At 39.3% G+C, this 12500-nt stretch overlaps 1 protein-coding gene across 1 annotated transcript in view; it reads right to left on the reverse strand.

The window, feature by feature from the left end:
* The window catches only part of TECPR1 (tectonin beta-propeller repeat containing 1), a gene marked incomplete in the record, with an annotated part of 1181271 nt that overhangs the window by 1099336 nt on the left and 69435 nt on the right, over positions 1-12500 (reverse strand). Inside the window, 1 exon segment of the mRNA XM_044089712.1 lies at positions 4939-5171. Within this exon segment, the coding sequence (XP_043945647.1) occupies positions 4939-5163 (225 nt within the window).

Here is a 12500-nt window from a genome sequence, read left to right on the forward strand (position 1 = left end):
CACCTCTCAACTTCTGTATTGTGAGGGAAAAAGTCAAGATGTATAAAGCAGGGAAGTGGTTACTGGCAAAAGCAGATAAGAAGGCTTAGTGTGGGGCCTGGTCTCAGATTAACTGCACAAATGAAAGGGAAACTGTGACAGAAGACAAAAAAAGACAAGCTAAAAGCAAAGATGAATTAGCAAAGATGCAGAACTTTACTTTTTATTAATGTGTCACTTTACACTAAAATATTTTTTCTGCTGTAAAATGAATAATTTTATATTACCCAAAAAGTGGAGTGAGGTACAAGAAGAGAGATTCAAAATGATCTGTAAGGGCAGTGACTGCACTGTGACAGAGGTCCTGTTAGGAGGTGGACTATCACAGGCATGGAGAGATACTTTAGTAACATAATGTGGGGTAGGCAGAGGAAGGAATAACGGAATACTCTGAAGGGTTTACAGCAGAATTGAGAAGGGGGTGAGGATCAAAGATGAAATACCACCAGAAATAAAACATCCTCCAACATTCAAAGATTCAGAGAAACTTTAATGTCATTTAGGACCACACAAATGCAGCCTAAACAAAATTACAAATGCCAGCTCATGAGAGAAATGCAGTGCAAATAACATAGATACAGCAGTATCAAAGAGTAACATAAGAAAATAACATGTATGACATGCAAGAGGTAGTTCACATTACATAAACACACTCAATACCCATTGTCCAATGATAAATAATATATAAATATCCACCACTAAACCCCTTCACCGTTAAGATAGATAATAAATACAGAGTGAACAGCAGCTGTTTGGTTACTGTATTGCACTTGTTAACCTTAGACGTGACTCAGTACAGCCATTATATTACTTGACAGTAATGCTGGCAGTAATTGCCTGGAACAGCAGGATTAAATGAAAAAAAAGAGGCTTCAATGTATCAGGTATCATGGCTGGTGTCCATGTTAATAAGTCTCACAGCTGTAGGATACAAGCTGTTCCTGAATCTGGCAGTTCTACAGTGGAAGCTGTGGTACCTCCTTCCAGACACAAGTTGTGAGAACCATTAGTGGGCTGGATGGGTTGAATCAGCTTGTATTTTGTATGTTCTCTTTCTTGCTCTTGTAAAGAAAAGCTCCTGAATAGAAGAAAGTTTTTGCCCAAGATTTTCTCAGCCTCCCTCACCACCCTCTGTAGTTTTTTCTTCTCAACAGCTGTGCAGTTGCCAAACCCTGCTATGAAGTTGCTAGTGAGAACACTCTCAATAGCTCCCTTGTAAAAAGTGGTAAGAGCAGACAGTGAGAGCCTGGCCTTTTTGAGCTTTCTCAGGAGGTGAAGCCTCTGTTGAGCCTTCCTGACTATATGGCTGGTACTAACAGCCCATGAGAGATCATCAGAGATGTGAAGGCCCAGGAACTTGGTTGTTTTTACTTTCTCTACTACCTCCCCTTTGTTAGTGAGTGGTTGGTGAACTGTTGCCTTTCTCCTGAAGTCCATAATCATTGTTTTGGCCTTATTAACATTCAGATCCAGATTGATTGCCTGGTGTGACAGGAACAAAGTGTTCACCTCACCTCTGTAGTTATGTTCATTCCCACCACTAATGAGACCCACAACTGTGGTATTGTCAGTGAATTTTATAATATGGTTTGACTTATGTTTGGCAGTACAGTCATGGGTGAGGATGAGAAGAGCAAGAGGCCGAGTACACAACCTTGGGGAACACCAGTATTCAGGACTATGCGTTGAGAGGTGTTTCCAGTGCATGACTCCAAAACAATTACAACAAGAGAAACAGGACATTCCACTACAGCAGAGTGTTTTTTTTTGTTTTTTTTTGTTTGTTTTTTTACAGATGGGTAAATCCCATGAACCCACAACATCACTTACTTCATATACGACAAAATGATTATATAACCATAGACAAAGAACAACCACCACAGGAAGGAAGTCCCACTTCCAGTATGTAGCAATGCAGTGCAGAAAACAGGATACCCAAATGGCACCCACAGTTCAAAAAAATACAGGTAAAACAAAACTTGCCATTCCCTTATTTCCATCCTCTTAAAATCAATATGAAATAATAGTGATCACAAATACCCAAGAACAAAATTCCACAAATCACACTATGAACAGAACTACACACTATATTGATCTTTGGTGTTATAAGTCCAATCACTATTAACTTGATCACAAAAGTTATGAAAGAATGAAGTGTCAAGGGTCAGTAAAAATGCTGAAGTAAGACATACCATGTAAAACACAGCACAGAAAAACTTTGATCCTTGTAGTGCACAACTGAGGCATGTAAAGTAGAGATAGATAAAAGGAAGGCACATAGGTGAAGGATGGAAAATGGAGACATACTGGAATATGGGGAAGCCAAGAGGAAAGAGGTTAATGGAGTGAAGACGGCAAAAGCAGGCATGGGTGGAAGACAGAGTGACACACAATATCAAGCAAGGGGGAAATACTGGTCTTATGAGTTGGTTAGATATGGATATGAGCAGTCATACATGAAGGGGATTTACCATATAAGTTCTTAAGATATGGATGTGCACACCTGACATACCTTGCACAAAAAGAGTGATTGCATGACTTGGCCAGACACAGATGTACATTCCTTTCACATCCTAGTAGGAAGGGGCTGATCATATCAGCTAGTTGGACATGGATGTGCATGTCTGACGTGTGAACTGGTCAGACATGTATTTGCCAGATGGAAAATGTCTTATGAGGTAAAAAAAAGGATGCCCTCAACCAAGGAAAAATGACAATTTCTTCACTTTAGTCTTAACAAGATAGCCACAGGCAGATGTGCCAGATCTGGAGTGCACTGTGGGGAAATATAAGGCATTGCTCAGATAAGAGACTTTTAGAAAGAGTGCATACCTGGACAGAAAACTGAAGACGCTGCATAGTGGTGCATTATACTCCACAGGGCTTTCATGAAACTAGCAGCAGTAAACAGATATGTAATTGTTTTTTTGCCAAGCACTAACTTTCTGACACTTGCGTTCAAATCTACTAAACATACTCCCTATCCTTTATCTTACATTTACCCCTGAACACCTCCCTCTACAGGGAACCTTTATTGCCTCTTTGTAAATATGTATATCTGTGGAATTGTTACAGTATCGTATGGAGCATAGGCTGAGTCTGCAATTGGTCACATTGTGATCAGTGCTTTGCTCCGATAAACAAAATGTAAATAGAATAATTAAAATAAAATCTAACATAACTACAATCATTTCCCTCATTAATCCCCTTGGTTATATGCATGTAATGTCTTAAGAATGCTGATAGTATTGTACACTACTGTCTTAGTATTAGACAAAGCTGAAGTCTTGCATAACCTTACCTCATTTCATCCCATACATGTTTGGTGAATAGTTATTGTATCATGTCTGCAATTAGTAGCAGTCATTTTGTCAATTACATTTGATGTCTATGTAATTTTATGCCTTGATGCCTGGATTGCGGCTTAAATGGGTTCTTGGACCAGCCCACCTTACCCAGTAAACAAAGAAAAATAAATACTACTGGTCCTTCTGGTAAGACTGCTCACAGTGTTTCTCAGGATTGCAATTGTGACTCCATATGAAAGAACAGCAAATGCGCACAACAACATGGACATCAAGCAATTGAGCAGCTATAGGTTCACATGCCTGATGCCCATTCCACAGAAAGCAAACAGGAAACCAATTGAGCGGCGGGCAGGCAGTCGGAGTACTCAAACTTCTTATGTTAATGATTTACTGGTTCAGAACCAGGTATTCTTACTACCACAACCTGCCGCAGTATTTGACTGGCTCACAGCCAAGGTGGGTAGCCTCATGTCTGGCTCTGTTCCACACATAACACTGGCTAGAAAGTTAAGAGCTAGAGATGGGTAAAGGACTGGCTCATTGGAATGGCAGAAGTGTGTGGATGATGTGGGGGATGTTTTTATCTGACAAGGCAGTACCTACTCCGGTGTCAAATGAGCAGTCCTGGGAGTATCACATTTTGCTTTACCTTGTGGTAAACAAAGTGCATTTACCACTAGACAACACAAAAGTAGTTGTTTTGTTAAAGCACAGGAAGGAGAATATCTGCAGGGAGATATGGAGAGGCAGACACCCATGTCAAACAGACACTAACTAAGGCTGAGTTTTAATACTAAGTGAAGTTTAAGGTGGCAAGAGCAGTTCCATTACAAACTAACATCACAGAAATGCAGACTTGTTTAGCATAGAAGAGGGACACAGCTGTCATACTACGCCCACAGATGAACCATCATTACAGAGTGGAGGGGGGTTTCTGACCAAGACTCACATCACGGGCACATAATAAGGGGGGCAGATTCCAGGGATGCTAAGATAAGACTGTCAGTCTGTATGTGTATGTACCACCTAACCTGCAGTGCTGCAGACTTTCATGAAGACCTTACCTCATGACCCAAGAATGTCTGATGCCTCCACATAAAGTTAACGAAAATAGTAAGAAAGCCTGTGGAGGCAGAAACAGCAAAACAGAATGAAAAATCCTAGATGAAAAGTCAGGAAAAGACAGGACAGTGGGATGTGGTCTAAACCCATAGGTTTCTGAGACAATGGGTGGGGAAACCTATGGAAAATGGAAAGATAAGACAGAATGGCACGAGACTGCAAGACACCACACTGCAGTAATCATGCAGGCTGGTATCAGAAATGTGGACACATTACTTCACAGAAAGGGTGACGGAGGCTATGGAATTATCTTCTTCACTAGGTGGTGTACTGTGTACCAAAACAAAGAGGTAATGTACAGGAAGGATTAACAGAAGGGAGTAAGGCACATTGGGGATAAATACAACAAATGGAGAAATGCCAAGTGCACTCCTATGTAACCCAAAAAGCTGAAAGAACTCACACTGTCAGCATTCTGTGTTCATACATGAAAAAATATAATGCATTATAATGGAGATATGTTACGTACCTGATTTTCAAAGGCCTCTTCCTGATATCGAATTGGTACATCACTTGAATGCACATAAACATAGACCTGCTGATCGCATGCAATTCCCCAACAGCACTGCTTCGCTGCTGCTACACGTTTAAACTCAAGGTGTCTGTCTTTGCAAAGCTCCCACTGTTGTCCTACAGTGGAGAGGGTATACACTCTTCCTGACACATCCACTGCCCATACAAGGGAACTTGGCATGGCAAGATCTGAAAAAAATGAAATATTTCTATCTTCAGCATCTCATAATGTAACATAAGAAAATGCTTCTACACCTTAAATCACTAACCAGACTGAACCTGCTAGTGGTCTGATGTGATCAGTGTACAATCCTAGCAATGGAAACTAAAATAAAATAAAATAAAAACTAAAGTCTGAAGCAGAAAAAAAATCAAACAAAAGGGGACAGGTGTGCACTGTGACATTAACCTCTTCATCTAAAATTACTTTTTTTACAATATTAACAGATAACTATCTGGCTATATGTGGGTTCAGTGAAGACCTAGAGGCATGTATCATCAGCACTGTAGAAGAAGCATGGCAACGAATGTGTTTTTGGAAAGAAAAACAGAAATCTGAGAATCATGATGTTCGAATGGGACTATGACCTGGGAAACAAAAAGCTGGCACTTTGACAGAAGAAAAACTGACAAGCAGGTAAAAAGTTTTCCTTCTGTGCCTTTTAAATAGCTGATAACATGAACATGAAATAACCACTGATATGATGGTCATCTGGTTTTAGGAAGAATGTCATGGCAATACAAACCCAGTGAAAGGGTGTGTGGGGCAGTTCATAAGTTCATAATACAGTTTATCCAGAGTTCAGGACTACAGGCCAGCAAGGAACCTACACTCCCTCAAGTTACAACAAAAACTTACTTTCCTTACCCAACCATCTAACATGGATTTCAAATAGTTTAAGACTTTAATCAATCCTACATCAAAAGGTAACTTATTCAACAACCAAGAGACTACTTGCATGAATCCCTTGTAACTGTTTTATTATAACAGACTTATCTTAACTAATGAAGTTATCTTAACTAATGAAGTTCTTAAGTTTTTGTCCTTTGTACAAGGCATAACTTCAAGCATTGTTTGGTATATGTTATCATTAACTATCCAGTGTGATAAACATAATTTGCTGGGTGCCACTCAAAAGGTAGAATACACATTTGGCATAATGGTTTTTGTAGGTGTAAAAAAAGAGACTGCACAAATGAGTGAATGCTCAATTGAGTGAATCATGTGGTTGACTTTAGTTTTATATAGTGTGAGTAAGCAGGCGTGTGCAGAAATGTGCCATACTGTATTATAGCAGTTGTTGTGGATATGAAAGTTGCCGTGGGTTAGGGTTAGAGTACGGGTTAGGGAAGGGGATAGATTCAGTATTGTGCATGTTTTGTGTTATCTGTATTCTGTGTACTTTTGTCTTGTGTAGTGGTACTGCTTGGGAAAGGATTTTTCGTAATGTAATGTGTAGGGTTAGAGTTGGGGCAGGGGTAGGGTTAGGGTTACAGTTAGGGTTAGCACAAAAGAAAGATGGTGCAGGGGCAAAGCTGGGGTTGACTGCATTGGAGAGATGCTAATCAGTTTTAATAACTGCACTTAAATGAGGCTTCTTTTTACATTTACTCCAAGTAATGACATGTTGCTAAAAGGACAGATGACGCTTTAGGTTTTAATGTAACTGATTATGATAGCTTGATCATGGTATGAATTTGCAAACCATTAATCAGTTTGTCTTAATTACATGCAAGAAACATACGGTGCTGCTTAACAGCCACCGAGAGAAGCATTAATTTGAAATGTCTATTTCATACTGGAAAAGTAGCCTTAAAGCTTCACCAAAGCTTGTACTTGTTTATTAGTGTGTTAACTGGTAAATTTCTGTTAGGTTGAGCCCAATTCTAGTGGAAGCTTGAGGTAAAAGCCATGTTAGAACAACTGAAATAACACAGGTATTGTACAACATGCACAAAAACAGAATAAGAGCACAGTACAACAAAACCTACTACACACCAAATTGTACCAGACATACAGGTTTTAGACCTAGCAGTACCTAACGGCAACATATGTGATAATACATCACAGGAATAAGCACTGGTAAGTTAAGCCAAGGAATGAATATACATTTTAACAAAATTTAGCAAAATTTATTAAGCAGTGACCAAGGCTAGATGTCAATCACATTAGTCAGCATGACTGTATCCTGATATAGGCCCACAAGTGCTGAAATGCTAGTAGAGAGTTGTTGCTGTTGTTGTTGTGTCTTTCAGCTTTTCCCGGTTAGGGGTCGCCACAGCAGAACTCCAGTCCGCTAGTGATTGGCAGTAGATTTTTATGTGCCGAGTTGCCAGCCCTGACGCACAACCTTCAACGAAGGTACGCCCATTCAAGCATGTCGCCACACAGAAGACGCTCTAGCTGAGAATCGAACAGGAAAAGTCTTACTGTGAGGCGACAGAGTATGATAAGAGAAATCCCCGTTCAAAACATATGCCAAAGTGAAGCAATATTCTGCCTTGTGCATGCCAACACAAAAAAGATCAAGTCTTTGAAATGAGTAAGGTGGCATCTAGCAATCAAGGAAATCTGCTGCTGTCCACAATTTCTCTTTAAGGTAAGTTTTAACATAACTCCTTTTAAGCATGGAAACACATATCAAAACAAGGATTTGAGGTAAGATGAAGCTTACATGGCCCACACAGTTTGCCATTTACCTACTTTTATGTTCACAGGGTCAAAGGTACTTACTAGTTTACCAATATATGAGGAACTTAAGAGGCCTGCAGCCTTTCATTCCCATGGTATTTTTTGGCCCTTGTGTTTTGTGCATGAGCAACTCAGAGGCAGGCAGAATAAGGTTATGTTGAGACATTTACTTTTTACCCCCTATCCATGAGGGACATTGTTGCTAAACCAGGGGTGAAGACTTTTTACACTATCCATGACGGCCATGGGTGCTGAATCAGGGGTGAAGTTGTGATAAACTGTATACCCTACGTAGTCAACAGTTTTAACCCTTGTTTTCCCAATCATCCATTTTCTAAACCACTTCTCCTGGTAAAGGCTGTGGATGATAGCAAGCTCAGCAGAGCAGACCATATTTTCCTATCCCAAGCAATAGTATCCTGCTCATTTTGTAGGCGCTCTAGCTGTAAACACGTAATCTGAGAGATAAAATCCCTTTAAACTGCTCTGGATCTGCCTTGGGAAGGCCTCCCAGTGAGCTGTGTCTTGTACTGTTCTCATGAGAAGCACTTAGGAGGTAATCTCAAAAGGTGATCACATCACATCAACTCAATTTTTTCGATACAGAGGAGCAATAGCTTTCCTTTTTTCCATAGCTGGCTCAAACACAGATCTGTTCTACTGTCTTGACACATGCTGTTTTAAGACGTTGTTGTTCTTCTTCTGCTCTATTCACTTCATCTTCTTCATGAGGTACTACAGCCATGAGTATTTTCTTGAACTTCAGGAGGAAATTTGGTCAATGGCATCTCAATCATACCCATTTTTTCTTCTTGTTTTTTTTTCCACTATCTAAACCTCAAGTATTCCAAGCCACATTCATAACCACAACCTCAACTCCTACAGAGGTGGACAAATTCATCCTTTTGCTGTGAGCTTCATCCTGGTACTAGATATGGTGCTGAACCATACCTGGCCGCACTCTGAAAAATTACCAGAAGGCCAATATGAATGTGGCAAATATAACCATATGCTGAACTCAGAAGAGACCTAGTGGTACAGGAACAGGAGCAAAGAATTTACCACTTAGGTTCTGGCAATCTACTGGAGTGCAATGGACTCTATCCTGATCACAGATGACTTGTTATCTGACATCACTGAGGCAATCATCCCACAGTTAGTGAGAGCTGACCATATGCTTGTCTGTTTGTGATAGCATCATTCCCTCATACTGCACTGCAGTGGAGGTGGTTAAGCACATGACTCAGTATCTTAGTATACTTTTAATGGAGGACGTGAGTTTTCAGCCTATCTTATTTGACATGCATAAGGTAATGATATTACTCCAAGGCAGGGCATAAGCTCAGAATCTCATCCAGAGGATTCTAAACAGGGTTTTGATTCTTAGGATTCAACCTCCAGGGAGATCCAGGCTTGCATTCTCCATTACTAAAAATGAGACTTCCAGGTAACTCAGTCACCTAAGGCGGGGGGGACTCACACAGCACAAATACTCTAACAGCTGAACTATAAAAAGCCAAAACCAAAGGGTAAAAAGGTCACACAGACAAACCATTCAGTAAAAACTGTGAGAAAAACCTAGCCAAGTTAAGAGTTTTCACTATGTGATACCTTAAACATACTATATATATATATATATATATATATATATATATATATATATATATATATATATATATATATATATATATATATAAAATTTATTGATATCCGATTGCCAGCAAAGTAGGAGCTCATTTTCAGTGAAGGCCTGGGGAGAAAAGTTCCAAAGTATTACAAAACATTTTAAGAACAATAATGTTACAATCTTTAAAAATAATACAAAAATAACTGCAGTTTAGATAATTATACCAAAATTAGACATACTGTGAAAACATTGGTTAAGAATAGTTATAAGTATATGACACCGATTTAATAGTTGGAGACATTTTAGTCAGTTTATAGAGAAATTAAAGGTAAGTTAGTATAACAGAAACAGGAACTGCAATATGAAGTGAGAAAAAAGCAGGCTTACGGTATATTTAAAGAGCAAACCAGCCGAGAGAAATTGATAGAAGTAAGAAAGTTTGTGAAGAAGGGAGAGTAAGGTGGTGTAAGGTGTGAAGAAGTACTTGTTCAAATATAGGGATATAATTTATCCTGGTGTTGAGCAAGTACAGTCAGCTTTTGGCTAGGAAGTCTTTCAGAATGTTTTTGAAGGATGGGAGGGAGAGTACTGACCTGATGGATACAGGTAAGGACTTCCAGGCCTTCGCAACATGGTACAAGTACAGACAATGCCCAGCAGATTTGATAGGTTTGTGGGCAGACAGGAGTTTTTGGTCAATGGATCGAAGTGACCAACTGGGAACCTACTTGAGTAGAATGTTATATACTGATGGACAAGTAGATGGATGATGGTTAACTTTGTAGGTGGTAAGAAGCTGTGTATAAGTTAGTTGATGGGGTAGTTTCAACCAATTTAAGCTTTTTAGTGCTAAACAGTGGTGAGTTCTGAAAGGGGTATTTGCTGAAAAATTAGCAACTATCTTACAGCATCATTCAAGTTTTGATTTTTGTGACTCCTGAAGGTTAGTAAGGATGGGAGAGCCATAAAGAAGTGTTGGGAGGAGATAAATAGTGGCAACTCTAATTTTAGTTGCATTGGTGAGAAAGGATTTGGTTCTATAAAGCACCCCTAGTTTCAGATGAGATTATTTTATGCAATTTTGTATATGCAGGTCTAATTTAAGATTATCATCCACTATCATCCCTAATAACTTGCGATGAGAAGTGACTTCAATGGTTGAATTATCAAGAGAGAGGACTTTAAGTTTTGTTTTTTCATGAGACAGGGATATGGGGGAAAAACAGTAGCTTGTTTTCTTAGGGTTGAGCATGTGTTGTAAGCTGCAAAGCCATGTCTCAGTGGCTGTTAAAGCTTCTCAAGTAATTTTCTGGAGGTGTGCTATGCTGTCAGATGGGCAAATGAGTGTGGAGTCATCTGCATACTGCATTATGGAGCCTGTTGTGTGGATGGTATTGATGAGAATGTTAAAGAGGAGGGGACCAAGGATACATTTTTGTGGTACACCGATTGTGACTGGGAGGTATGGAGAGAGGGTAGACTGCCATTTTACTGATGGACACATATCTGATAGGTAGCTTTTGAACCACAGAAGGGAGGGCTGAGAGAGACCTAATGAGGACATCTGAAGTAGAAGTTTGCTGTGACAAATTATGTCAAAGACTTTAGAAAAGTCTAGAAATAAGGAGAAGACTTGTTTGCTGTTATCTCTACCTTTATTTATAGTATCTGTATAGGTTAGAAGTGCAGTGTTAGTACTATGGGAAGGATGGAAGGCATGTTATGTGGTCGATAGGAGTTCTTCCTGCAGGAGATAGTTAGCAATTGTTTTTGAATACATTTTTCAAGTATTTTGGAGATGGGGGAAAGACTGCTTTAGGTCTAAAGCTGGTAATCCCTGTTGAATTTCCTCCATTGTGCATAGGGATAATGTGACTTTTCCAGGGACTGGGAATGTGGGATTCCTGGATTGACCTATTTATAAGGCCTCAGACAGGATAGCAATGCTATCAGCTGCTATTTTAAGGTATTTTCTTAGAAGGACACTAGATGCGGATTTGCATGTTTTGGCCTTTTTATTGACCTGATTAGCCCAACATAAGTGAATAGTTTAGCTTCAGAAGACAGGGTCTTTAAACCCATCTGATGCTCAAACATTAAGATGCCTTTAAAATAACCCAACTAACATCCAAACAAAAGAGTAAAAAAGTCAAACAGACAAACCATTCAGTAAAAACTGTTTGAAAAACCTATCCAACCTAGAGTTGACACTGTGTGATACCTTAAACCTCCTGAAATCAAGGCCCATGGGATATATATACAAATGATCCCTTAAGGATATCAAGTGTTTCAGCTATAAGACTTCTGAATGCCCATGATGTTTTTACTTTTTAAATCTTTATGGCCACTAGCCTGAATGAAATCATACTTAAAAAGTTAAAAAGTCATGGTCATTTCGAAAGCCATGTGGCTAAAACACCAGATGTCCTTAAGCTGTCATCTGCATATATCCCATAGATCTCCATTCTAGGAGGTTTAAGGTATCACCCAGTGACAGCTCTAGCTTGGCTGTGTTTTTCTTGCAGTTTTTCCTGAAAGGTTTCTTAGTGTGACTTTTTTACCTTTTGGTTTGGACGTTAGTTGGGATACATGCAAAAGGGTGTATTGGCCTGAATATAACCATAAAGACTTAAAAGTAAAAAATAAAAGTCATGGGCATTCAGAAACCATGTAACTGATATACTTGATGTCCTTACGGGTTCATCTGCATATATCCCATGGGCCTCCATTACAGGAGGTTTAAGGTATCTCACAGTAAAAACTCTTGCTTGGCTGGGTTTTTCTTGCAGTTTCTATTGAATTATAAAAAAGCAGTATTCAACGTGGTGGACACGGCACTTCTTAGATTATATATTTATGACAAAAGGAACCCTCATCCCAATGGATAAAAAGAAGAAAAAAGTTTTACAGGCTACTGAAAAGAAATAGGAAAATGAACTGTGGGGGGTACTACTAAAGTGAAAACAACTTAAAACGTCACATTGTGAAATATGTAAACCTCTCTGAAAACAGGCAGGTATACAAGCCAAACTGTTGGAAATAGCTAGATAGACTATGGACTTTTAAACTAGACACGTGCAGAATGTAACATCTTGTTAGACAATACTTAAAAGTTAAGGGGATAAATTGCTCTGTAGACAGAGCTTTGTGTACACTGGTAACCTACTGAGAACAGCAGGTGGTACCACTTTGTCAAAAA

The sequence above is a fragment of the Protopterus annectens genome, chromosome 12.part0 (genome assembly GCF_019279795.1).
Source record: "Protopterus annectens isolate FY-2018-M chromosome 12.part0, PAN1.0, whole genome shotgun sequence".
NCBI lineage: Eukaryota > Metazoa > Chordata > Ceratodontiformes > Protopteridae > Protopterus > Protopterus annectens.